The following is a 27,448-nucleotide window of genomic DNA, read 5'->3' on the forward strand; positions in this document are numbered from 1 at the left end:
AACTCTGCATCATGCGTTGAAAGAGCAAAGAATAATTTCTTTTTGTATCATCTTGCAGAATGGAAACTAATTCAGAAGAAGATAAAATTTTGAGACCATCCTATGTAGCTGGCATAGAGCTTCCAGAAAGAACAGGACTGGTAAATGTGGAAGACATAAAAACAAATCTCTCTGATGAGTTTAGTTTGGTTTCTTCAAGCTCAGACATGAGCCGGGTAAGAAAGCTTCAATATTAAAATTAATTGGATCTTGTAAAAGAAGCTCCATTCTTTTCTTGGTAAGAAGAATTAGCATCTTAAAGAGGAGATGACAGTCATCTCTTCTGTGCCTTTAGACTGTGCGTAGGCTAGACCAAGATGTGTGGTGTTGCTTTGATACCTTATGGGGTGCACCAGTCTCAGTGGGTGAAGCTGACGTCACTTCAGAGAAGCAGAGTGATGGAAGACTTGTGCTTATAGTTGGCCTGAATGCAGAACATGAGTGTACTGCAGTATTATTTGTTTTGAAACTCTAGGCTCTCACAAGGAAGTTTAGCAGGGGCCAAAGCACTTGTGAAAACAGAGTGAAATATTCGTGCTTCCCGTGTCATCAAATGAGTCTGTTACAACAGGCTGATGAAAAGAATGCTGTCTAAATGTGCTAATCATCAAAGAGAGGATCTAGTCAGATTTGTAACTTCCAGCTCTTTCAATTTTAGAGGTCTAGTTTGGAGCCTAGGGGACACATACAAGTTTGCCTGCGCATTAAGCCCTTTACAGCACTGGAAAGAGCAAATGGATCTCAGGTACGACATTTACTTAATCTTAACACTAAAAACAAACAACAAAAAAAACCCAAGCTACCAAACAAAAGAAAACAAACAACCCTTAATGTATACTTGTTTACTTTTCCCCTTATGATGATCTTTTAAAACACTTTTGATGCCTGCATTACTTGTGCTTCCTTTTAATAGGGGTGTGTTTCACTTGAGGACTCAACAAGCGTTATACTGAAACCCCCTAAGAGCTCCTGGAGTCGACCGACTGAGAAAACTGCAGGACAGGCGATACAGAAATTCACCTTTTCACGAGTAAATGAATTTTCTTTAAATGCCTCTAAGTTATTTGTGGAAGATGTTGCTTGTCTTCTGTTACTTAAGATAGAACCAACAAGTTTCTCTTAAGAATTCCCTGTATGATTATAAGCGTGTATCTGACTCCTACAAGTATGTAAGGACTGCTTAAACAAGCTAAAGAGATTAACCAGCTTCTTGGTAACGTTCAGGTGTTTGGACCTGAAGCAACTCAAGAAGAATTCTTTGAAGGTGCAGTGAAGCAGCCAGTGCTAGACTTCCTAGAAGGATGTAATCGCCTTGTTTTTACGTATGGCGTTAGAAATGCTGGGAAAACCTACACATTCCAAGGTAAGAGTAGAAAAGTTTTTTCCTTGAATTAGTTTCTTGAAGCAGGATTTACTTCTAGAAGAGAGAGATGTTCTGACTTCTTACCTAGTGACTCAGCAGGCTTTGTACATTGCCTTCTATTGAATATTAGCAGCCTTGAAAAGTCTTCTTCCATGACATATATTACTAAAGTGACAACTGTAGTCACTACCCGAATTTGCGTATACGTGCAGTGGTAGTCCTTTGTAAGCCAGCAGGAATTTCAGAGAGATGTGCATGACTTCCATGTCCAAGTACTCCAAATCTCAGGGCGAAGAGAAAGCTGTGAAATCGAACGATCAGTCTGTGAGAAGGGTGCAAATCAGCAACTTTGGTTTTGGTTCCTACAATGACATTATGCATCTTAGATGCTGTTTTTTATTTGAAGAAAGTATGTCTGAGTTTGTTGGATTTATCGTAGGCAGAGATTAAACATTTTGAAACATTTGAGCAGGCTATTTCCATCTTTTTTCAAGTTTCTGGGTTTAGTAATAACAACGTCATAGAAGCTTGTCTTTTTTGAGCTCTAAGAAAAGGCAGTGGGGAAAGAAGTTGAGTTCCTTGAGCAATAGTTACAAGGCTCCCAGGTACTGGTTACTAAGGTTGGTGGGATGAATACAGTGGTGTTACAGAGACATCTCTCTGGTTGTATGTCAGGATTATTTCAGAGAGGGGAGGAAGCCTGGAAAACAGTTGAAAACTTGCATATTTGTTGAATGTGGGATTTTGCTGCGTTTTCTTTTCCCCCTTCTCTTATGGCTAAGCTGATGCAGTATATCTTGGCTGCTTTCAAGTGATGCCCTGTAATGTCTAAGGAATGGGTTGTGTTTCACTAGTAACACTGCAAACGCTGCTTCAGACTGTAACTGGCCTCTAATTTTTTGTGTGTGCCTTGAGATTCAAATCCGCTATCTTCGTCTTCGTTTACTTTGTACGTTGCTCATGATAATTACTGGGGCCTTTCTTTTGCTTACAGGGACAGAAGATGATGTTGGTATTTTGCCAAGGACGATGGATATGTTGTTTAAAACTATTGGAGGAAGGCTATACACCAAAATGGATCTGAAACCTATTCGGTGGCGAGATTACATAAAACTGACTAAAGACCAAGTGAGAGAAGAAACTGCTCTTAAAAATTCCTTGCTTCGTCTGACAAAAGAGGTAGGAGACCACTTCATAAAGAAACGATGAGTACATGCGTCTTGAGAGAGCTCAGTGTGATCCTGTGCATTGTGTGATGAAAGAGGCTTGTGTGTTCTCACGCAGTTGTTTATTCATCTTTCTGTTCCTGTCGACAAAGAATGAAGCATCTTCTTAGTGGCATGCCACACCATAGTGGGGTATTTCAGTTGTGGAGTTAGATTGATCTTATTGAGGAGTTAGTTAAGTGTGCGTCAAAGGCAGGTGGCAGTCAGATTCTTTCTGAATAACTTTGAGAGCCCAGGCACGTGTTAAGTCTGGCTGCAATGATCTGTAAGTATGGCGGGGGGAAACAACACCTGTCTTCTACATGTGCATGAACCAAAGCTCTGTTCCAGGTTTAGTGAGGATGTGGAAAGAAAATGCAGTGAACGGCTGTATGCTGATCTTAACTCTCTAATGGAGTAGGATGAGATGTGATCATGTGCTAGAGGTGCCTCCTCTGGTTTCAAGAGCCATGTCTGTAGGTAGAACACTTGACCTGATAAACTGACTAGGTGCAAGCATTTTTCTTTCCAGTTTGGGATTCTCCTCCAATTTTTCTTTTTTCCCCCTGTATCGGCGAGCTGTAGTATGTTATAGTAGAGGAATTGTCAGGAATGAGTAGTAAGGTAAAAACAAGACTGAAAGCAGGAGTGTATGAGTGCACTGAACCAATCGTAACGTACTGCCAGGATTTTTGGTGTTGGCATATTGAAACTATGCTGTACTGCTTTCTGGGAGGGCCATATAGCTGTATTTTAAAAAAAAGAAAAAAAACAACCACAAAAACACAGGTGGTGTGTTGGTGCTGTGCTTCAGTAATAAATCCAGAAGTCTCTCTTTTCTTTTGCAGGTAGAGCATCGCAATAGCACTAACGGCAAAGCACCGGCTGATTCTAAGGGTATGTTTTGTATTAAACAATACAGAAGCTTTTCTAACTGCTAAGGTCAAGAACGGACTCTTGGCTAATGTTAATAATAAAAGGATTATTTGGCTTTTATTTGCGATGGATTGGAATAATGGGCAGGACATCTGGGCAGAAAACAGAAGGGATGAAGTGGTTAGGAGACTACTTGGACGTCTAGCATAACCTGGTGTTAAGCACGAGGTGTAAGTATAAAACGAAGAGAAAGAGTATGGCTTGTGATAAGATTCCTAGTGATATTCTGACAGGCTTTTAGGGCATTCAAGAACTACATTAAAAAGCCTTTGAAGAGTTCAGAATATTTCTAACCCAACTAGACGCGTTAGATTAGGTTTTGGAAGTGAAAAAGCAAGCTCTCAAGTGGATGTGTCTTTGCAAAGGTGTAGGGCAAGCATATGACTTCCAGATGCTCTGTGTGTGTATGGGAGGAGGGGGATGTCCGTGGTTTTTGCCTGGGAAGAGTTTTCTTTAATTAACAAGGCTGCTGTAATCTTAGTCGTTACTTATTTTTAAATGCAATTAGTTTTGCTGTCTCTAGATTGACTTGTAATATTTTCTACTTTGCAGGTGTAGGAAATCTCTCAAAAGGATCAGAACAATCTAGCAGATTATCTCTAGATAATTTCTCAAAGTTCTCTGTTTGGGTTTCATTTTTTGAGATTTACAATGAATGTTTTTATGATTTACTGGCTCCTATGTCAGATGACAGGAAAAAAAAGACACTTGGCCTTGCTCCAGACAACAAGGGATATTCTTACGTGAAAGGTAACTGGAGTGCTTTGCAAATCACCAAGCTTGTCATGGAAAAGTGCTATTTCTGTAATAATGTTTCTTCTGAGATAGAAAACTCTTAAATGTGTTCAGTTTAGCTCTAGAAATGTCTGCTTGAATGCAGAGGCATACTGTGTCTTGCCCTTTTCCATGGGAGGAAGAACCTTAGTCTTATCTCTCATCAGCTTATCGTGTGTCTGAAGCAGACTTAATACAGTATTTTCTTGTGTTGACTAAGTGTATTATTCTTTGTTTGTATACCTCATTTCTTGTTCACTTTTCATTTTGCTAATGAAGCTCCCAAAGTCACTTTTCCTTCTTCTGAAAGGTCTGCAGTGGGTTCAGGTCTCTGATTGTGAAGAAGCTTTTAAACTTTTTGAACTGGGACAGAAACACCGGAGTTTTGCAAGCCCAAAGCTGAATGCTTGCTCCAGCCGAAGGTGGGAGACTTTGTCTGAGGTTGGGTATAAGATGGTGTGGGGAAGAGGGATAAGTGAAAATACTGCCTGTGGCTTTTGTAGGGCAGAAGGCTTTAAAGAGGCTTGATATCGAGTGTTCCATTAGATATCCTGTAACTGCATGTGATTCTAGTGCTTGAAACAAGATGGATTAGTCCTTCAAGCAGATAAGCGTGTACAAAAGCCAATTGTTTTATCAAAAACTCTCAGCAGAATAACTAAGCCTTCTTCTGTCTAAGTACTGGTGTTTTGGGGGAGGGAAGAAAAGCAAAAAAAGCCGAGAAAAAAGTCTCTTTAAAAGGCTCACTGCATCCAGTAGAATTATGAAGTTAGTTGAATCTCAAGTAGATCCAGCAGCGTTTTGACTAGATGTTGTAGATTTGTAAAAATACATGTATTTCTGTCCTTTCTTCATTTCTCCTTACTGGTTTTAAATTTCTCCTTTTAGCCACAGTATATTTACCATCAAGTTACTAAAAATTGAAGACCTTGAAATGCCACGAGTGACACGAGTCAATGAGTAAGTTCAGAGCAAAGGTCCCTTCTTCTTTTGGGGTGAAATTGTCAGTTGTTTTCAGTGTTGGTGTATTGATACTAGGCTACGTACTCAGTGTTCCCTGATGGAGCCTCGTGTATGAGCGGTGGTTCCCCATTTCCTATCGTCATACGGTACTAAACCATCCAGTTGCAGTGCTGTTCTGCATCTTGTGCCCCCTGTTCAGCACAATGTTCCTCTATCCTGCTCCACTCGACTTCTGAACTAACGTTAAGTCCTCAGAAAGAAGCGCATGGCAGAAAAATGGAAGCTTTGTTGAAGAAGCGTTTGGCAGGAAGTAGCGTGCAGCTTCGCTAGGAAAGCAACATTAAAAAGCATGGGAGGGTTCAAGAAATTCTTCCGTTGGGAGGAGTGGTTGTGTTAGAAATGAAAATAATCAGGGCACGTTCCGAGGCAAGAAAACTTAATTTTCCTTATCTGCCTTCAGGTTATCCCTGTGTGATCTTGCTGGTTCAGAAAGGTATACCAAGACGCGCAACGAAGGTGATAGGCTGAAAGAGAGTGGAAATATCAATACGTCTCTCCTGACTCTAAGCAAGTGTATCAGTGCACTCAGGATCAGTCAGCAGTCAAAGTAAGTCCTTGTACAAACTGGAAACCAGGTGTGGATTTCAGGTATTGCGTGCAACGTTTAAGCTATTGTCTAAAATGCAGAGTACAAAGCTAAGGCATGAGTGAAAAGTACACGTAGACTTCTGCAGTTGTGTGAAGCCTTGTTGATCTAACAAAGTGGTCTATAAACTTGCCGTCTTTGTTTATTTTTTACTTTTGATTTTTTTAAGTAAACCTTTGAGTTCTGAATCTTTGAACGTGTTATCGTGGACTTAAGCAACTTAACATTGTTTCTTCTGGCCTTGCCTTCTCAAAGAAATCCTGGGATAAGATAGACAGTTTCTCTTCACTATTTTCTCTACAATAATGCAGACAGAAGAGAAGCCTACCTGCTATTTTTGCCTGCAGTTGGGCTCTAAGTGAGTGCAGGCAGAACTTTCTGTATTTTAAAAGGATGTAGTATTTATTTACAGTCACAGCTGGATGCAACCGCTCAGGAGCAGCTTTCTCTGTAGATTCTCATTTGAAGATGTCTTTCTCCCACACAGATTAAGTGTGCTCTGTGCTTGGGAAATGCCATTGTGTGCTTGAAGAAATTCTCTTATTTGCTAACACTCTGCCTGGTAGCCTACTCAAATTCTGTTGTGCTTTAAAGAAGATGAAAATAGGCCTAGCTAGAGGTTTAGTCTCTCGTCGGTCCTTCCTTTCTAGGTAAGAAGGGTGCCGTTAAAGTTAGCAGCTTCTTGAAGAGCTGTGATGTGTTCAGAACTGTTTTATGTTCTGGTCCTGATCACTTGACATCTGAACAATTCAGAAGAAATGTACTGAAGCTTAATCACTTATCATATTGATAGATGACTTTGATAGTCATTTTCTTAACACGACTCTTGTTTAGCACTCCTGCAGTAGAGCTGCTTATGGGTCGTGTGTGTGTTGTGACAGCAGTGTAACTATCTGAAGCTTTCTTGCACTATTTGCAGAATTCAGTAGCTGTCAAGAGTGCAGTGGGCAACCTCACCAGGGAGGTGAGGTTTTCGTACAAGTAGAAACTGTTTTCTGAGAAGTAGATAGGCCGTTTTTGCAAAGATGGTAAGGGAAAGAGAAAGGAGAGAGAGAATTGAAGGTAATGTGAGGCCGTGTGACCTAACATAGGCTAAATGTTGGACGTACTTTTTGTTTTAAATATTCTTGTGCGATGTCCAAGAAGATAAAGGCTGCGTAGTAGCTGGAACAACCACACAGCCTGTCTGCAGACTAGCAAAAAGCGATAGCATTAAAAACAGCCCACAACCCAAAATGATGTAAGGAGTTCTGCCGCTATTAATGTGCTGTCTTCCGCTTGGATAGCTCGTACACTGAACTGAAGTTGTTAACTTGTGGTAATGGGCTTTGCTGTGGTTTTTGTCTCCAAAGGGTGCAGCAGCACATACCGTTTCGGGAGAGTAAGTTGACGCACTTTCTTCAGGGATTCTTCAGTGGAAAAGGGAAGATACACATGTTAGTAAACATCAGCCAGAGTGCTTCAGCCTATGATGAAACGTTCAACGTGCTGAGGTTCTCAGCTCTTGCACAAAAAGTGAGTGTGCTGTAGTCTCTCCTGGGGTTGTTGTGTTTCTTTGGGGTGTGAGGGCGGAAGCCCTTCTCTTCTGAGAATCTTATTCCTAAAAGGTTTTCAGCCTAACAAGAAGCAACTTGTCATATCGGGAGGAAATTCTCCACTATTTACTTAATTTTTCTCTCTTCCCAAAATATGATCCCACCCAGGAAAGCCAATCCAGCTAGCCCATACGTGTTGTAATTTTGACTCTTGTTCAGGTCAAGCCCTGACAATATAAATGGAGCAGCAAAGAGTTTGAAAGGCTGTGTTATGGCCGTAAGAGGCTTCAGTGGGGAAGCGGAGGTTAGTCAGAATGGGTAGGAATGAGAGTCATGATATAAGGCTGAGGAAGTTAAACTGTCCGATCAGTGCTGCAGGCTTGATGGAAGTGTTTGAAGCGTTGGCAGTTTGTTGTCTGAAGAGTGACTGGTGGATGTGTGCCCTCGGATTGTGGCCGTATCTAAGGAGGTTAAGTGGGAAAGTCGAAGGAGCAGCCTACGAGGGTGATGTGGTTGTGCAAGACAAAGACCTGAAAAGATGATGTCCAGTTGCACTGAGTGCAACTGGAAACTGAAAGCAAAAGCAGAAACCTGTGGCTTCGTGAAGTGGCAGTTCTTGCACGTTGTTTGGCTAGTGATAGTCTTGAGACTAAGGGGAGGATTGGAGTCTGCAGTAATTCCTTTCTACTTTCTTGAAAACTGGTTGAAGTAGTGACCAAACAAAGGCTATAGGCCAAGGGAGTAGTAAGCTCCGGAGAGGAAATGACAGCAGGTCCCTCTTGGAAGTACTAGTCAAGGTTGAAGGAATACTGATGGCTTTGTTCTTTTATTTCCTGGGCAGGTCATAGTAACGGATGCATCTGTTCCTCCTCGTGATGAGTCATTTGGCCAGAACTCAGCCAGTGGGTCATCAATGCCCTGTTGCTCTAAAATGACCGTCCCAAGGAGAAGCACTGGATTTCTGTGGGACTGGACCCTAGAAGATGGAGTGGAAGATGATGACTATGAGATGGAGCAAGAACATAAGAAGTCAGGAGAAGAAACAGTGCTGAAATACGAAGAAAATAACGTCCTGATAGGGAAAGAAGAATATTCAGTAAGTGCCCAGACTGCTTTAAGAATTAGTGCATCCCTGAGGCTTGTAACAACATCCTTCTTTTCTTCCATCTCCCTCCTCTTCGTTCTGAGCACCCTTTCTGTCCCTAAATTCAATGTTAAGAACTAAGTGGAATCTCAGAATCACAGAATGGCCAGGGTTGGAAGGGACCTCAAGGATCATGGATCTCCAACCCCCCTGCCGCATGCAGGGCCACCAACCTCCCCATTCAGTACTAGAGTAGGCTGCCCAGGGCTCCATCCAATCTGGCCTTGAACACCTCTGGGAGGGGGTACCCATAATCTCTCTGGGCAGACTGTTCCCACCCCTCCCCAACCCCCCCCCAAAAAAGGGCATCTGCAAAGTAACAGCTGAATTCTATATGAATTATCTGCTTTAGATTTCTTGGCAAATGACTTATCTGAGCAAGCCTGTAAGTTATTGAGCTAGGACCAAATGTGAAGGCTTCTGTTTATGAATAAGTTAATAAAAGAAGTGGGAGGTCATTTTCAAATAGAGTGAAGGGAGAAAACTCAGTTCTAGCGAAACCATTGCTTGATGAAAAACTTAATAGTGCTGTTATCCTAGGCACTGCTGAGTCTTGTGGAAGACTTGAGGAACCAACTTATTGCTGAGAAGAAGGACAAGTTACTGCTGGAACTGAAAATTTGTGATGAAGTGGCCCAAAAATTTACCCGATATGTTGCTCAGCAGGAAACAGAGTTCAAGTAAGTTAGCTTTAAACGCTCTTAAAGTTATTGGTTGAAAAGGAAAGGTGAGGGTGTATTCCCGTGTTGCTGAGAGTTGGATTGGATGAAAGAATAGTCTATTATTCTGCTGGACTTGCTCTTTTACTCTTACTTGGTCTCTGGTAAGAAATCAATGTCTACCTGGACGGTGGAATTTAGGAGAAATACAGCGCAGGAAAGGCTTTGATTTGGAGGCTGAGGAGAGGAGGGTATCTTTACTGACTGCTCTCTTAGTGGCAAACAGAATTTTTCTGGCTTGAGGAGCTCAGGAAGAAGTCTTCTAGTAAACATTTGCATCTGTTGTCACCTGCTGCTGCTCTCCCTCACCTCCATCAGGTCTTGGGGAGTGGGGAAATACATTTCTTTGTCAGTGTAGCAGTAATATTCTGTGTATTATTCTGTGGTGCCGAAATAGAGAAACATCTTTGTTTTCAAGAAACTGCGCTAATAACGTAGCGGTTGAGATGGGTTGGCTTTTAGCTGACGTATGTTCTGTCTTTTGTTCTACAGAGAATGCCTTTCCCAGGAACGAGAACGGCTTGAAGAAAATTCTGAAAAGCGCCTTGAAATTTTGAAGGAACTTGTAAGTGGCTATGCTGACAACCCAGGCGAAGAGAAACTAAAGAATCTGCCTCGCAGCGAACAAGCTGAACCCCTGGTATTTTTTCGTTCTTGCTTTTTCTTAAATACTTTCCTTTTTACCAGTTAAGTGGTATGGGCACGTCTTAGGGAGCTGAAAGGCTGGTCACAAGGAAAGGCAGGCTGTGTTGCTGTATGATGAGCAAGATGCATCTATTCTTCATCTAGTACGAATGGTTGCTGAGCCTTTCAGACAGCTTTGGGAATTTGACGGCTTTTCTTTGTGTTTCTGCAACAGAAAACGAAAAATGACCCTGTGTTCGAGGAAAAAGGGAATCCTAGCTTACAGGTTAAATTTGCAGGAGTTGTATCTGTGGTAATATAAAAAAGGAGTGTGATAGTGGGTCGTCAAATACTATAAAATATAATAGCTGTTGCTAGATTGCCAATTCACATCTCCCACTCCCCGCGCCCCCCAATACAACTCTCTGTTAAGTTGCATGTGAACTTGCAAGGTGGGCTTTGAAGCTGGAATTAAAAACTGTTTAGGTGGTTGACTTCACAGTGGCTATCCAAACTATCTGTAGAAGTAACAGCTATTGCGTAGGTAGCTATCCACCAACTGTAACTGACAAGAAATTGTGTTCCAGGGTGGAGAACATAGCGCAGTGCGTGACACCTGTGCTGATCTTGAGGGCATTCTTGATTCTCTGCAGCGTGATGTTATGGATATTAAAAAGCAAGCTGTGGCAGCACATAGTTACATTGCATCCCTAGAGGATCCACAGGAAGCTATTGGTCGGCTTGAGGAGCAGCTGGAAAAAGCTGGCTTTGAGCTCATGAAGGCCAAGGAAGAGCTGACAGAGAAAAACACCAAACTACTTAAAACTGAGGAAGAGCTGAGACAGAAGAACAAAGGTGAGTTGTGTGATGCCATGGGTAGAAGAAAGAAATAGTTCACTAATCCGAAGTAGACATAAGCAATTTGAGCTGGAAGTAGAGGAGATGTTCTACGTTTGGAGCCATCGCCTGTATATAATACAAAGCCTGTGTGCAATATGAAGTGATTGTTTGTTCTGTGCATGTGTTCAGGTTGAACAATTGCACGGTTCTTGGTTATTTCATGTTTTTTCCGCTTAAGCTGCAGCTAGCAGGCTGAAGCTTTCAGAAGTATGGGGTTAAATGTCCCTGTGTAGATTTTGCTGTTGTACTGTAATCCCTGCTCTTCTTTACTTCTTGCTGATGCAACCTTTTCATTCCAACAAATACAACTTTTGAAACACTCCTATAAGTGCAGGCCACGTGCAAATGAATTAATTTCTTCAAATCTACTCCAACATCAGAATGTCTGGGAACATCTGGGGTTACTGAGTAAACTACCTATTGGCTACTTATTAATGCCAGTTTTTCTGTGTGTTACAGACTTTGAAATGCAGGTGATTCAATTGGATGAGTCTGTTGAGCAACTGAAAGAAGCAACCGAGGTAACTTTATCACGAAAATCCTGTGTAGGATTATTTGTTTAAAACCAAGTTGTGGTAGCTTAAAATGCTGTTCCAGTAGGCTCCAGGAGTAGCTTTCTCACCAAGTTTAGCGAAACTGAACTTGCGTTTAAAATGCATTGTGCAATTCGGCTACTTAACACTGCATTAGAAGCTGATGACTGAACTATTTTTTTATTTTGTTTCCAAGAGAATGAATGTGCAAAACGAAAGGATTCAAGTGCTAACAGACGTCGTGGTGCAGAAAGATGCCATTATTACAAAGCTACAAGACTTGAGATCTCATTTAGAAGAAAAAGTGAAGGACTATGTGAGTTTTGCCCATCTCACTATCTTTACACCGAAACAACCCATCCCAAACCCTATGCTTGTAATGCATTCACCTCTGTAAAAGTGATTTTCTGTACGAAGCTGTTACTGTTTGAAATTGTAAACAATTCAGGTTAATCTGAAGATAGTTGTTGTTAACGCAAGCAAGAAAAATATCAGTGTGTTCCACCAACTGCTACCTGACGCTCCTACATCAAAGGAAGAGCAGCAGTAGGAGTATATTGAGCGGAGTTTGAAGTATGAGTGGATGGCCAGGATACCTCTACATTCTATGCAGTTAATAGAGCTCTCCTGACTAATGTACTGCAAGCTACTGAGTATGTGAAGAGTAGCTTGGCTAGAAGTGTGTGTGCATACCACTTCTGGTGGCTTTTCTTCATTTTCTACCTTGATGTGTGGTAGCCTGAAGTAGCTCTGAAAGCATTTATAGTTAATTCTGTCACTCTGGTAAACTCCTCTGGAATGTGTGCAAGTCTTTTGCTTTGTAACCTGCTAGGCTCTTGCTCTCCCTTGTGTACTGCACCGAGTATTGTGCTCGTCCTTATCTGAAGGTGTACCTGTTCTTGCTGTTGCTGGGATTTGTAACTGACATCTTTAGGGTCCCTGGATAAACGTTGCAGCTGTGTAGTTTTGTGAAAATATTTGCCTACAGAAGATTACTGTGCGTTAAGTGGTCCTTTTGTTCAGCTTCAATGTAACTGGTCTTCTATCAATACAGGAAAAGACTATAACTACTTTTAAAACAAAGCTGGCAAATGAGAACTCTAATAAAGCTAGTAAAAGCAGCCAATTCAAGGGACGTGCGGAAAGTGAGTTGGAAGTGGGCAGAAAGCGCTGTTTTGAAGATAAGCCTCCTGTGGAAGAGCCACCTCCAAAGAAAGGTACAGTTTCTTCCATCGCTGAGCCAGGGGTCTTCCAAAAAACCAAATTGATTCCTATTCTGGAATGGAAGCAAAAGGTTGTGAAGCGCAACCTTATGGTATGAGGAGAAAATCCCATGTTATTCTGTAAATAGAAGTAACTGTAATGTAAATATCCCTTTTGCAGAAGGTCCTATGCTGTTCATTTCTGAATGCTTAAAATAAAAGCTTTCTGCACTATTTATTTCCTTTTTGCTGCTTTTTCCTCATCCACGGCTTAGCTGTAGTCCCTTCCTTTCTTGCCTTTCTCTTGCGAAATATGTGCAAGAGAGGAAAGCCATGCCTTGTTTGTATGAGAATGCTTCTCTTGGATGATTTCCCTCTGCCATCTTTAGGATCCAGTATTTATGCCAAATAATGTGACCACTGAATGGTATCACGCATATTCGTATTACCAGAGACAGAGGAAGGGAAATAGAGCTGATGTGGACTTTGTCGTACTTCCAGTTGTAGTAGGCTTGTTATAATCATATGACTGAAGCTCTCATTTAAAAAGTTAATGGTAGTACTCTTCCAGCTAGGAATTAAAATGGATAACTGATACTCACAAGGTCAGCCTTGAGTTTTCTGTGAAGAAATACTGACTATTCAATCATGTTGGATGTTGTTTTTTATAATTTGTATTGTAAGTGTCCAATTACTGTTTAATATATTTTCTTTAACTGTATTAAATATACACAATGTAACAATGAGCACAGGTGTGTTGTGCTGATTCTCTTATAGAATTTAGTTATCCTAGTAGCGTGAGCAAAATTTCATTAGAGACGATAGGTTATCTTGGTTTGAAGTTCAGGGTATTTACACCATTCACTGAGCTTTCGGTCCCGTTTCCCACGTTTTGGGATCATGCTTTTTCCTTACTTGGTGCATAAGGAGCTTCTAGACTAAACATCACATACCTTCTTGCAGTCTTACTTCTCTTGCTTTAGTGTTTGCTTGTACATTTCAGCACAAAGCATTTAGATTACTTCTAAGTCTTCCAACGGAGGATTTTACTCGCCTTTGCTAGAGGTGCTGGGAGCAATTTAAACCCAAAACCTGGTTTGGGACTGAAGATGCCACTGCTGTTGCTTCAGAACGACTTCTAAATCACTTGGGGGCCGTCTGTGGAACTTGTTGGAATGGTTAAGAGGCCGTTTCCATGCAATCCACGTGTATCTGTGTGTAATGCTGGCTGTGTGTGGATGCTACAAAGTTCTGCTTTTCTGTGGTTGTAGTAATAGCGGGACTCTACAAAATTTCTGTGGGATATATTGTGCTGTCACAATCCCTAGTCATTTAAGTCTTGACTTATTTTTTAAATGCTGAAGCAAAGTATGCATATTACTTAATGGACGTAGCTGGATTCTAAAGCAAGGAAGAAGTACAGCAGGAGTCACTTCTGATAGGAAGAAAATGCATGTAATTTTAGTTAGTGCTCACTAGCTAAGGAAAAACCAGCCCCAAGCTAATGCACTGTTTATGGAAACTTGAGTCTGCAAATGTGTACCTTTTTCTGAGCAAGCTTTCTATGCAAAAAAATAGTAGGTGTGGACAGAAGTAGGAATCCCCATAAGTTGTTCAGAGACCAACTGAAAAAAAGGAGACAGCAGATACCCACACTGAAGTGATCAACTTGTCCCGGATTTTATCTTTTTAAAGTAAGAGCACCAGGAGTTTAAATGAAACTTCTCAGAGAACTGTCTAATACCTCTTAGATGTAGGTGGATTCTTAGCTGTTTTCTAGGGATTGCTGAAGCAGGGAAGGTGGAAGCAATATAGCTGAATTATCTATTTCGTTCCCATGTTTCTTAAAACTAACCACATGTTCTACTAGTGTGCAGTGGAAGGTTGGAGTAGTGCCACGGTAAAAGCGTTCTTGTGGACTGAAAGCTTTTTGCTGCAAACTATGTCTAGAAGTCTGAGGCACGTGATTACGAGTTCAGAGGGCTTTAACTCCATTTGTACTTTCAAATACCACGAGATGTGAGGGTATGGCTTTCATGTTAAGACAGTTTTTCATTTAGTAGTTGATACTTGGTATTGTGAACTACTACCTAGTATTGATTTTCATCAACGTGAGCTGCATTCCTTTTCTTTGTGTGGTGTTTTTTTTCCAGTTGTTGTGAAGGAGAGAAAGAAAAAGAGCACTCTAGAGCAAAAGAGAATTGAACACGTGACGCAGAAGTGCTCTGCGTACCATATGGAAGTACTAGCACTGAGGGAAAGAACGGAAACCTTGGAACGTCACTTAGCTGTGCTTGAAGAGCATTGCAGGAGAGAAGAAAATAAAAAAGAAGGTCTCAGTAAGCAGGTCACAAGCCTGCGTACTAAGCTCTCTTTTTCTGAAGAAACAGCTGCTGACCTCTGTGAACAACTTCGGCAGTGTCAAGCTGAGTATCGGGAAATTGCTTCTGAGCTGGATGAACAGAGATCTGTAAATATGGGGCTAGAAGAAAAAAATGTTCAACTAAATAACATCATAGAAGTTGCCAAACAAAACATAATTGATAAAGTGTCACAAGTAAAAGCAGTGCAGACCAAATTAGGTGACTTATACAAACGTCACTTAGAGTCCTACGCTATCGATACTGACTTAGTCAATGTAGAGGATTCCTCAGGCTCTGAGGAAGATGAACCAGAGAGATCTCAAATTAGTTCTGCATGCCTTCAGTCACAGGCTTCTTCTCTGTCAGATCTTGCACAGGACCGCTCCTTTGACCACGGTCTTGAAAGGATTTGGGAAGCATGCAAAAGTATTATTGATGTTTCCTCACAAAAAAGTCAGCGGATCGAAGCACTGCTTCAAGATGTTGAAAGCCTAAGGAAGGGACTGAAAGATGCTGAGAATTGTAATAATCGACTTGACATGAAGCTAAGCGAGGTTACAAATCCAGATAGTCAGAAAGAAGATCTTATGAATCAGTTACAAGAGCAAGTAGAAAAGAAAACCTGGGACTTTGAAAAAAAGGCTGCGGAAGATCACAGAGTAATTGCACAATTTGAGGAGGAAGTTGCCAACTGTGAGGTAAAAATAAGAGAGCTTGAATGTCTCCTGGAAGCTTTCAGAGCAAAGGAAGGCAGCGTGACAAAACTCGAAGAGTTACTTAAGGAAAAGGAATCCATTATTGTAAATCTAGGAACAGTTATGGCAGCTCTGCAGGAGAAGTCTGCTAATGAAGACACAAAGGTTGAAGAGCTAAATAATGAAAAAGCAAATCTGATGGAAGAAGTTGTGCAGCTGAAAAACAGCTTGGAGCGGATGAAACACTCTCTTTGGGAAAAGGAAAAGAGTGAAAAGGAGAAAATGCAAACTATAGAATCGTAAGTAACTCCTGAGATAACTTACAGCCCTTTGAGAACGAGCTAGAGTTAAAACTCGTTCTTGTGAACATCCCTTTGACTTAATGCTTTTGCATGTTTATCAGTAGCCAAGCTACTACTTTAGGATGCTTTGGTATGCTACTTGAGTTCAGAGGGAAAACAGGAGCGTGCAAGGAAGCAAAGAATAACTTGGGGATTTCTGGTGGTTTTGTTGTACATCCCTCAGAACAGAATCTGAAGTATCTGTAGCTTCAGAATCTGATTATGAGAGGCAAGCTGAAATTTGAAAGTAATTGTTTAAATCTTGTCACTGGTCTAGATAGATCTAAGATTCTATTTACAAGTAGAAACCAGCAGGCAGGGCCTGGATTAAGCCACAAATGCTGTTTCCATGAGATGCGTACAGAAATGTTCTTTGTCTCTTTATTTTTAACATAAGGCTTAAAAAGGCTGTTGCTGAGAGCTCTGTCCTTGTGCGGAATTTGAAAAAAGATTTGCAGAGGAAAGAAGAAGAGTATGCAGACTTAAAAGACAAACTTTTTGATGCCAAGAAACAAATTCTGCAAATACAAAGCGAGGTTTGTAGTCAAGTTTCTTCTAGAAGATTGTGCTTGGCTTTCTGTTGTTAGAACTTGTTTGCTCAAACCTTACCTACGAAGCTTAAAAATGTGTCACGCTGGTGGGGCAAGCAGCAACGCTTAGTGAATGTTGCCGTTGAAGCTGTAGAGGAGACCAGAAGTCAAGACATGGTTTCATAAAGATAACGAACAGAGGAAAGTAAACTTTGTTGGTAGTCTTGAATAATGTTTGTGAAAAGAATGGCTAATTGGCTTCTGGAGGGGGACTTGTGGTGATCTTTGTAGTAACAGTAGCCTTGCCTCTGGTATTTGTGGCAACTCCAAAACCTCAAACCTGACTCCTGTGAAAAGTGCTGATAACTGGGAAGAAAAATGGTATTTACCTGACGAGAAATAGACTGATTCCCAGAGGCTCTTTGGTATAAGACATACGTATTTTTTTCTTTATTCTCATCTTCAGTGATGTTACTGGTTAAGATTAATTATTAAGCAGGAAGATATCTTGCAAGCTATTTTACTGGAATTTTTGTTTTATTTTAATGAATGATGCAAGTTTTCCAAGCAACAGGAAAAAGTTTACAGAAATTGGGGTAAAATGAAAGTAGCCAACTGAAATTAGTGATAGACCATGAAAGGTGTTCAAATAATTTGTCATTGCAGAGCGCTGGCAGATTGCTTTAAATACAATAAGCTGCATAGTAAATACATGTTTAATAACTGCATATAACCTGATTCTGATGAGTGACATCTCTGTATGTTAATTGAAATGTCTTACCTCAAACCCTTCTTATCAGCTAGAATGCTTATTTGTACTTTATGAAAAAATGACTGATTGTAGGCTGTCTTAAAAATTCTGCTTGTTTCTACTGTGTATGCTTTTCTTTCAATGTGAAATATAGGAGCTGTTGAATAATGCAAAGTTGGAAGAAGTCTCCAGTCAATATAAGAAAATACGTGAAGGTCAGCCATTATTTTTCCCTCTCTCTATGTCTCTGTGTAATATCCATGTCAATGTTGTGACATTGCTGATGGCTTTGGTAGGTCTTACACTTTTATATTTTTAAAATGATAGGTTTGCTGTGCTTTTTAAAAAGTCTACTGCTCATGTGCTGTTTTAGTTGACCTTCTGAAGTAAACTCAACCTCTGAAATGTCAAGTTCTGCAATAACAGATTCTGTAGGCTGGATGAACTTAGAGCAGTTGAACTACAGTCATTCTCTCATGTAATAAACTCCATATTCTGATTGTCCCTAGCACTAGAATTCTCACCTAAAACAAGTTGGTAAGAGTCACTTAAGAACTCTGTTTGTATCTGTATGTGAATATTTCAATAGAGATGCTCTATTTCTTTCAAGAGAGCTTTTGGTCATGGGGGAACCTCGACTTGAAAACTCCTCGGGAGAGGATAACGGGAACTAGTAGGGAGTTCATCTGTAAATTTTCAAACCTCCAGATCTGTATGTAAGAGAAAAACTAATTGGAGTTATGAGGACGACATTAGAAGAACAACAAGAGACTCAGCTTGAACAAGATCAAGTGCTTGAAGCTCAATTAGAAGAGAAGGAAAGGTTAGCTTCAGGTAATCTTTCAGTGGAAAGGGAGCAGTGATGCATAAGTGCTTTAGATGTATTGTGATAGCCACTTCCATTTTCATTTGGTTTGGGCATTAATGTTCCATAGTGAACAACAAATTTCTACTTGTTAAAAGCTTCTGTTATTTCTTTGTTCTACAGCAGGCAAAACCTAAGTGGCTTTAGTAAAAAGTCATTAATGTGGTGTTTCAAATACACATTTGAAACGATAAGGTGTCTAACCTCTTTTTGTGTATTGAGTAGAACTGGAGACGTGGAAACATAGATGCAGAGAACTGCAGAACCAGAGCAATAGTGACCGGCAGCAAAAGGACAGGGAAAGGGAAGAGGCAAACGTGAATGAAAACCATACAGAATTAATAAAGCTGCAAAAAGAGCTGAAGGTAACTTCACTTTAAAGTTGTAACTTCAACTTAGGAGACTACTTATAACATGATAAAGTAAACTGTTACATTGATGGAAAAATCTTCCTGTACAACCTGCAGTGCAGTGTGCAATAAGGACCAGGTACAGCTAGGAGTATTAACTGAAAGCAAATTATAACTTAACATACATTTGTCCAACCTTTTTTCTATTAGTTGCTTGGGCAACTTGTATAAGCTATCCAAATCAGCACCTAACTTTATCGCCAGGAAGCCTTTTTTTGTTGTGCTGAGGGTCTAATTTTAATTGGCCTTGGTTAAAAGAATTTTTCTTTTTTTTCAAGTAGTTTCTCAGATGCTCTATGCTATATGTGAGTGTGTCTGACAGTAAGGTTGATTGCGATAGAAAAGGAGATAAAGTTGTTGTGGATTGGAGTGACGTTCTTGAGTACACATGGACTATTCCTACAGCGTAAATTGTGTTACGTTTCTTTGTCTTTCAACCCCAAAGGAGGTGCAAGTTATCTACATCTCCTGCAAGGCAGCATAAAATATTAGACACTTTTAAGTTAAAATAGTTTTTCATGCAGTGACTTTCGGTGTAAGTTCTGTAATGCTTGTGAGAACATTTATAAAGAGAAAAAGTTGTTCTGTGGAGTCCCTCCAGTCTGAATAAGAAATACTGAAAAATATTATTATTAAATGGAAAAGAACTGATGAGTATGCAATACATGCACTGGGAACATTCTGTAGTAAAAACTGCTAATGTTTCTATGATCTTGTAGAAACAAGTCTATTTAATGACGTCCTGGCTTTTAAGACTTTTATTCCTTAATCACTTAGTTTTTCATTTCTGATTCCTTTGAAATAGACAGGTGAGGCCAAGTATCAAACTGATAGAAAGAAGTGGCTGAAGGAAAAAAAAGGACTCCTGAATCAGGTAAAAGAAGCTGAGAATCTTCGCAACAGAGAAATGAAGAAGTTTGCTGAGGACCGACAACGGCACGGAAAGCAACAAGCAGAAATTGTAAGTGACGAGGTCTTGGCAGAGTCATCCAGAGTCTGTAGTCTGGGGACAACTTCACGCCAAGTACTAACAGTATGGGCACATAAGAGTAGCTTGTCCAAGTCCCCTTGCTTTCTTATGAAGCTCGTATGAGAACTGCTTGATTTGGAAAAGGGAGGAATAGGAGGGTCACAAAAAGACAAAGCTTTCCTAACTACGTAATGAAATGTAACGTATGTGGGACTTAAATAAGAAAATTACAGTTGAAAAATAAATTACTGCTTAATGAGTCTAAGAAAACATTTTGAACAGTAGGATTTGTTTGTTTTCTTTTCTGGAACACAGAAGGCCTCTAAGCCTTTAGAAGGAAGAAAAAGGCAATGGAGTTTCGAAAGGAACCCCACAAACTTCTCTCCAGATACTGAATAAAACTGCTGGGTCAATCTGCTCCCTTTTTTTTGCTCCCTTATCACTTTCCAAGAAGTGACTGATAACAAAGTGGTTGCTTGAGCTGTTCACTGAGCTGTTGTCATGTAACTTCTCAAACATGTACATCTGTATGGTGCACAAAACCTTTTTTGCATCCGGAAGTAGTTAGTCCTGACTTTCTGGACCTGCAAGCAGCACAGAGGATGTGAGGAGACTGGTACTGTTAGTAATCACTAAATGAGCAAACCGAAGTGGAGGTTCTTAAATAATACCAATGATAATTTTTCACAAGGAGAGTAACAGAGATTGTCTAATAGAAGCATGGTTTTGCTTCTGTAGTTTGTAGTGCAATAGTTCCAGAGCTCCCGTGGATCTTGAAGAGATCGTACATTTACTAAGACTGTAAAACAGTGCTACCTACCAAACTGTAAGAACACTTCCGTGTGTGCTAGTGCTGTTCATCGATAATCTTTTCTTTGTTTAGGCAAGACTTGTTGCCCAGCTGGAGGAAAAGGACAGCAATCTTCAAAAGTGGCGTGAAGAGAGAGATCAGTTAGTAGAAGCTTTGGAAGTGCAGCTCAAAACGTTGGCTGCTAATGCCGTGCAAAGAGAGAGAGAAATAGCAGAACTGAAACGATCGGCCTTAAAGGATTCAAGCAAGGTCAGCTCTCTTTTCTTCCTGCCTGATTGGCTACCCATAAATTCTGCAAAACGCTATGCCAGCTCTTTGTATTTTGGGTGTAGTTCTGTTCTTAAACACTGTCGTATTGACATCGTGTGCAGTGCAGCTAACCAAAAAAGCACCAGATTTGACTTCCGTTCTTCAGAAACAGCATTTCTGGTAGTGCTAGAGTTTCAAAATTTTTAGTAGTTCAAATAAACGGACGTCAGTTTGATGCTTTTGATCCTAAGGTTAGTCTGGACGTCTGTAACTTTTTCCCATACTTCACAGCGTTTCTTGGTCCCAAGCTAGGCTCAATACTTGGTCAGATAGTAGTTCTGTCTCAGGTTTCTTACTTTCTTTGTTTTCTCTGAGCTAGTATCTACAATGGCATGAAAAGACGGAAGGAGATGGGAAGAGAGATGCAGGGAAGCATCAAAGGCAGAGGGGGAATGATCTCTGGAAGTTGCCTTTTTTATTTCACTGTCCAGCTTTAAATCAGGACAGCCAATCTAAGCAGTAGCATGGAACTTCAGAAGCTAAACAGAAGACTAATTGAGTTGTGCTTTTTTGAGAATGCTTGGATATCTCCTTCTGTGGGATGGGAGCCGCGCTCATAGCAAAACTTCCCCTACAAGGGCTGACAATTCTCACAGTACAGAGGTCTTCGTGAACAAATAAAAACCCTTTTTATTCTTGTATCTTAAGAGAAAGGCTGAAGCACAAGAGTAGAAGAAAAGAAAAGAATTCAATACATATTGTAATACATCTTCCCAGGCAATAAGGTGACTACTGCACTTGTAGCAGTGACCATACAGAACCATGCAATGTTATTGTTCTTGATTAGCTTACTGTCTTAGCCTGCAATTCTGAAACGGTTGCTACTAAGTAACTGCAGTGCTGCTTGTGTGTGTTAGCTCCTTTTGCCAATCCTGCAACTCAGCAATTTTTACGGTGTTTATTAGGATAATGAAACTGTGATAGAAGAGTTAAGAAAAGAACTGGCTGACAAAGATGACTTTATAAAGGAATTAAAACAACGCATCAACCACAATAGCCCCCAGGCTTTGTCAGAAGTACCTTTACTTGAAGAAAGACAAGGTAGAATGGATCGTTCTGTAAATGAAAAGGTATGATTATATTTACAGAAAATATGTACTCAAAGTCTTGTTCCCCCCTTTTTGTTCTGCTGTTTTCCTAGAGATACTGGAAATCTCCCAGGAGTTAGAATCACTTTTCTTAACATAGAGTCCTTTAACGACATATTCAGTGATGAGTGTTGGTTCTTTCTGTCTTCCACTCAGGCATGTGCTCTCATCCTCTCAGAAGCATTTTATTTACTGGAACTCCACCTCTGTATATATGCAATGGAACTTTTCCGTTCAATTTTCCATGTGTTCAATTTTTCCATGTGTGGACACTAAAGATTAGGCAGAGGTTTAGTCTCTGGCATTCTAACATAGCAGCTGTGAGCGTGCGGAGAGTACGGGCTGAATGGATGACAAGACGACCAGCATTACAGATTTTGTCCCTAAGTAACATCTGACTTGGTCTCTTTTGGAGGTAGAGTACTGAATGAGGCTGTTGGAGAGACCCAGTAGGGTGAATCTGAAGATCACACGATGAATGGATGTTACTACCTTCACAGATTTGTGCTGTGAAGGTCAACTTACTTGTTCATGTGGTGTCTGAGCTTGAGATTCTACACTGGAAACTTTAGAAAACTCAAAGTATTTTGGAGGTGTGCTGCACAGCTTGATCTTCACTGATTTTAAATGTTTACAGGCTGTGAAAAAAGAAAGCAAAACTAAAAACGGAGATGAAGAAAGTATTCCAGGAAGACGTGAAGCTAAAGGGAATTATGCATCAACTCAACGTCCTAGCGGTGTCACTTCATTAAATGAATCTGAGGTTAGTATGCGACTTCAAATCTGAAAATGTGGTAGTTGTACTGATCTTGATAAAGAATGAGTAGGAAAAGGTCTCGAGTTCTCTACACAGTTCTCAAGCTTTGTTTATCCCTTTCAAGGTGATCAGATCATCTGTTTTCATAGCCTTTGGTAGGAATAAAAGCTGTTGAAACCATTGTGTGATGAATTCCTCTTATTTGCAGTTGAAAACTTTCCTCTCGTTGATGCTTATGACGTGGCTCATGATTACATGAGTCACCTGGAAAGCAATTTACAGAGCCACTGAAATGGGCACAGCAAATGGAACTTGTTTTCTTCCCCTGCAGGATTTCTAACTTTGCCAGCTTTCGTAAAGTAGCAGTTCTATGTATTCATGGCAGTAGTAGCAGCCATCTGCCATTTCCTGATGTCCCCAGCAGCCCGTCTTCCATGTTCTGTTCAACATCTGAACTTGCTTTTGATATGCTAGCTACTAGCTGAATTCCTGCCATAGAGAAGGAGGAGTCCACGTGATCACAGCTCTGACTCTGTTGTTCCTGCCGAGAAAAACAGGGTTGGGTGGATCTCTGCAACTCTAGTGTAGAAGAGGAAGGGCAAACTGCCTAAAACTAAGCTGGACGATAATAAGGCACTTGCGTCAAAAGCTTCTGTTCCTGCCCAGTTCTGCAGCAGCAGAGTTGAGATGAAGAAGATCATGTCAGTTAATTGTAGAAAGAGAATGGTTGTCTGTGCCCTTGAGAAAAATGAGCTGTAAAGCATCAGGCTCAATGTAACATGGAAAACTTTTTCTGTTACCTTAGATTGGAAACAATAATTTTAATTGTAACAGGTTCTGGGAAAGAAGGGCTAAACTCTGCTGTAACTGAAATAGACTGCTTCTTCTGTTAGAAGTGTTCTGTAAGCTAACAGCTGGGATACTGCAGGTTTGCATATCCTTCTCCAGATGCATGATAGTTTTTGATCTCATGGCTTCCCTAACACTTGCACTTAAAATTTCTCTGTGCTACCAGGAGCATTTGGAAACTGACCTCCACTCTTCTGAAGCATCCACAGAAAATGGAAAAACTGGTTGTTTCCCAAAACCAGAGGTGGAGATCCAACTGCCAACTCTGCAACCTGATAAGATGGAGATTAAGCAGCGCGACAGCATGTTACCTGCAAGGGTGAAAATGCCTAGGACAAGAAAGAAGAGAAAAAGTGATGACATGGATGAGGTATGACCTACACCAAACAGAAAACGAAATATCTGATGCCTTTCTACCGTTCCTCGTTTAAGCTTTAAAAAATGCTACTTCTATCTCAGGAAAGTAGTTGAAGCATTTAATTGATGAACCTTGGCGTGGAGAGTCCAAGCTTTAATGAAACTAAACTACTAGCCAAGCTGGGTGATAATGATTTAAGAGAAGGGAAAGACTTTATCTCAACTCCATTGTGAATTTTCTTTGAAAATCTGTAGACATCAGTCAGCTTTTCAGACTTCTTATACGTTTGCTTTCTATTTTGTCTGAAATATCTGAGTGTTTCCTCTGACTTGTCAACATGCAGTTTTGCTTCTTACGAGTCTTGGGGAGAACAAAGTCCACTCTGTATGGGGATGGCATCGCATCACAGGATGTCTAATACTGATATCTTAATAATACTACCAACCCATTTGTGCACTTGAATGTTTATTTAGTATTTGATTCACATTGGAATTGTTACCACTAGCAAATACCTCCCTATTACTGAATGCAATAGCGTTGAAAGTGTTTGCTTTTGTGATATACCTAATGAAAAGCGAATCTTTCCAAAAGAGTTGTGGCTAAAACTTGTCTTATTTTCCCAGGATTTTGTGATAAGTGAGAACTCGAAAAATGCAAAGTCTGCCATGGCTTGTAATTCACCCTCTACAAGTGACGAGAAAATGGTTGGTTTTTGTTCTAGTTTGGAAGCTAGTTTGGGACTTTCTGTCATTGTGTGGCCATTTGAAGGGAGTAAACATTCTTATGCAGCAGTGTCTTATCCTTATTTGTGTAGCTGAATGGGAATCTTAAACTCTTATGACCTCCTCCTATTAAATCCCATAAGCTTACCATAGAGCAAGTCGGTCTGTCCCAAGAGTGTACAATGGCTGGGCTGTAGTGTGGAATGATTTGGTGGAAAGGATATGGCAGACTGAATAGTTGGGAGGAGAAGCCTGAGCGTATTATCATGTGCTTCTGTAAGTGAAGCCCTTGTATTAAGCTGAGATTCATGTGATTTGTATGCATGGGAATGATTAAAAAGAGATGTTTTAATGTCTTAGGAGTATCCTTGGCATGGTTAGAGTGTGAAGAGTAGGTTTTTCCCAATGTGTTGTCTTCTGTTTTGTATGTTTGTTTATGTTTCTTATAGTTAGAGCAGCTTATGTAAGAAACATCTCCACAGCTTGGGATTTACTTTTAAAGAAACTACTGCTTCTTTAACAAATGTTAAGAAACTTATGCCTTGGAATTGCTGAGACTTTGACAACTCCCTAAAGGGTATAAAATTGTCTACGTTACTTGCAGTTGTAATATCATTAGCATAATAAACAGAGGTGTCAGTAGCAAAGCTCAAAATGTCGGCTTAAGATAACACTGACCTAAAATAAAGCTTAAACAATGCTCTTATTTCTTGTTCACGTGTCTGTTAAACAGAAACCCGGAAAAGAGTACTTCCTAAGAAAGCGAGTGTGTACTTCCGGTAGAAGATTGACTAGCAGGAGTGATGGAACTCTACAAAAAGTTGGAGATTTTCTTCAAAGTACTCCTTCTATTATTCACTCTAAAGGTTGGTGTAGAACAAGTAAGATTTATTCCACCTTCTGTAGGCACTGCAGAATGGCTTGTTTCTGCTGTAGGCTATGAATGTATATATTCTTAGAGAACTTGTCTGCCATGTTACGTTGCTCTTCAACTTATGAAATAAATGCATTTGTTCATCTCTTCCGAGATTCATTACTACTTGAATGAAAATCTGCAAGTATGCAGAGGAAGTTGACTCCACCTTGTGCTTCTGTCAGCACAAAAGTTAGGCCTGTTGTTTAGCTCCTGCCGAAGTTCCTCACTTCCAGCGACTTCTGAGTCATGTTTGTTTTTCATACCCTTGATGGACCATTGCAATTTCTGAATATTTTAATTTAAACTTGATGTATCACTTATGAACCAAGTTTATAATGAAGCTTTTGGCATTTGTTGATATAAAGACTCACGAAATCCGTAAGTTGGTCACTTTATGAATCAAAACAAATTTCTTCTAGCCAAGAAGCTGATGGCAGCAGTAAGCTCCCCAAAATCTCCTGAACCAGAAAGTCTTGGAAAGGAGGAGTTGAAGCCAAAAAGATCCAAAAGGAAGCTGTATTCAGCTGACATTTCCTGCCCTCTAGATATACCTGCTTCTTGGGTGAGCGATTACACATTACTATTCTGTCCAATGTAATGCATTTCTGTAGTCTTGTCTCAACATAAACTACTCAGGAGTCCAACAAACTTGAAGATTTCATCTATTTGCAGGAGGAGGTTGAAAGTGCTGAGCTATTTCTTTGTTCGACCTAGTCATTCTTGTTGGTCTTCCTGCAGTTTTATTTTATTTTCTCTTTGAAGATCTCTGCATTTGGCTGCTGGCTTACAGCAGCCTATGTAGGGAATGTAGCAATCATGGAGACGTCTTCCAATTTGGAATCACAGTTACTTACAGTGTGTTGGGTTGGGATTATTCTACTGCAGCTATGCTTTTCTAAAGCACAACTTGAACAGCTCTTTAGGTATGCAGAAACTGCGTTATCCTGCCCAAGCCAACTTGTCAAGGATCTGAAGTGCCAGGACTTGATGCACCATTTCAGAAAGCAATTTTGTGACTCTGCCAGCAGCTATGGTGCTGAGAGTTCTTGCTCTGTTGGAGCCGCATCCTTTAATTATGTTAGAGTCCTTTTTCTGTTCAACATAGTGTTCATTTGCCCACACTGTAACATCCCACTGAATTTTCTGTTGATTTGATGGATGAGGGGGGCAGAAACCAAAATGGGTTTTGTTAGAGCACGAAGGAAATGAGACAATTTTTTCTCTCGCTGTACTTCTGAGAGCATGGAACTGAACAGAGAAGTGAATTGCTGGGCAAGTCATAGCTACAGGGATTTAGGCTAGAAATGTTTTCTGAACACCCCATGTTTCACAAAACGTGCATTAGAATGCTCATTGGAAAATAAGCATTTTAAAGTGAATGCTGCCTTCAGGATTTCTTTGGGAGTGGGTATTTTTTAAAATAAACAGCATTTTGTACATGTGTCTTATTTGTTCCTTCTGATTAAGCTGCATTAAAACAATCTCCGTATCCTATAGATTTCTGTATCCTACAGAATCTCTGTATCCTATAGAATTCTGATTAAAAGATAATAAGCAAATGCCATTCTGAAATCCATTTAGGGGAAGAAATAGGTTTGCATGGGTCATTGTCAGTCTTGTGTAAAAAGACGAGTAACTTTTGAAATATTTTCTTCAGGTTTCTGTGGAACAGAACAAGAAGGAAAGCGACCATGTAATCATCAAGTGACGACTACGATCCAAAAAACACTAAATAACCTTGAAGAAGCATGTTTGTTCCACTTAGTCAGGACTTAGTTCTGTTATATTGTTATTGTTATAACTGGTTGTTATTGAACGTTAACAGTTGCTTAGTTGTGTTCTTAGGTTTGTATATAGTATAGTATATATAGGTGTATAGTGTCTTTCTGACGTTTCAAACTGACTCTTGAAGTTGAAATAAATACCAGTTTTCTTGAATGATGTGTTTGGTGGTTTGTTTGTTTGGTTTTTTTTTGGGGGTGGGGGGAAGGAGTTCTTTTTTTTTTTTTTTTTTGCTTCTTTTGTTTTTTGTTTGTTTTGCCTCCCCTGTATAGGAATGGTGTCTTTAGAAGTGTTTGTTATTTACCCATTGTGCAGTAGTAATAACATACTTGTTCAGGATGGCCTGAA

The 27,448-nt window shown here is 40.2% G+C and overlaps 1 protein-coding gene across 1 annotated transcript; it reads left to right on the plus strand.

Moving 5' to 3' along the window:
• Nucleotides 1-59: 59 nt before the first annotated feature.
• On the plus strand, nucleotides 60-27,026 carry LOC306946814 (kinesin-like protein KIF20B; the record flags this gene model as incomplete). The annotated part of the gene is made up of 32 exons (XM_079535915.1): nucleotides 60-215; nucleotides 698-784; nucleotides 953-1,069; nucleotides 1,264-1,402; nucleotides 2,397-2,581; nucleotides 3,456-3,504; nucleotides 4,096-4,293; nucleotides 4,628-4,739; nucleotides 5,206-5,277; nucleotides 5,741-5,887; nucleotides 7,279-7,441; nucleotides 8,303-8,557; nucleotides 9,146-9,285; nucleotides 9,817-9,964; nucleotides 10,536-10,803; nucleotides 11,308-11,369; nucleotides 11,578-11,697; nucleotides 12,436-12,598; nucleotides 14,737-15,940; nucleotides 16,380-16,530; nucleotides 17,418-17,478; nucleotides 17,972-18,097; nucleotides 18,354-18,493; nucleotides 19,344-19,499; nucleotides 20,392-20,568; nucleotides 21,534-21,698; nucleotides 22,354-22,479; nucleotides 23,489-23,692; nucleotides 24,304-24,384; nucleotides 25,136-25,268; nucleotides 25,738-25,880; nucleotides 26,976-27,026. 32 exons carry the CDS (start codon nucleotides 60-62, stop codon nucleotides 27,024-27,026), a joined length of 5,499 nt encoding a protein of 1,832 aa, XP_079392041.1.
• Between the last annotated feature and the right edge of the window lie 422 nt (nucleotides 27,027-27,448).

Source organism: Tetrao urogallus (genome assembly GCF_951394365.1).
Source record: "Tetrao urogallus genome assembly, chromosome: 5".
Taxonomy (NCBI): domain Eukaryota; kingdom Metazoa; phylum Chordata; class Aves; order Galliformes; family Phasianidae; genus Tetrao; species Tetrao urogallus.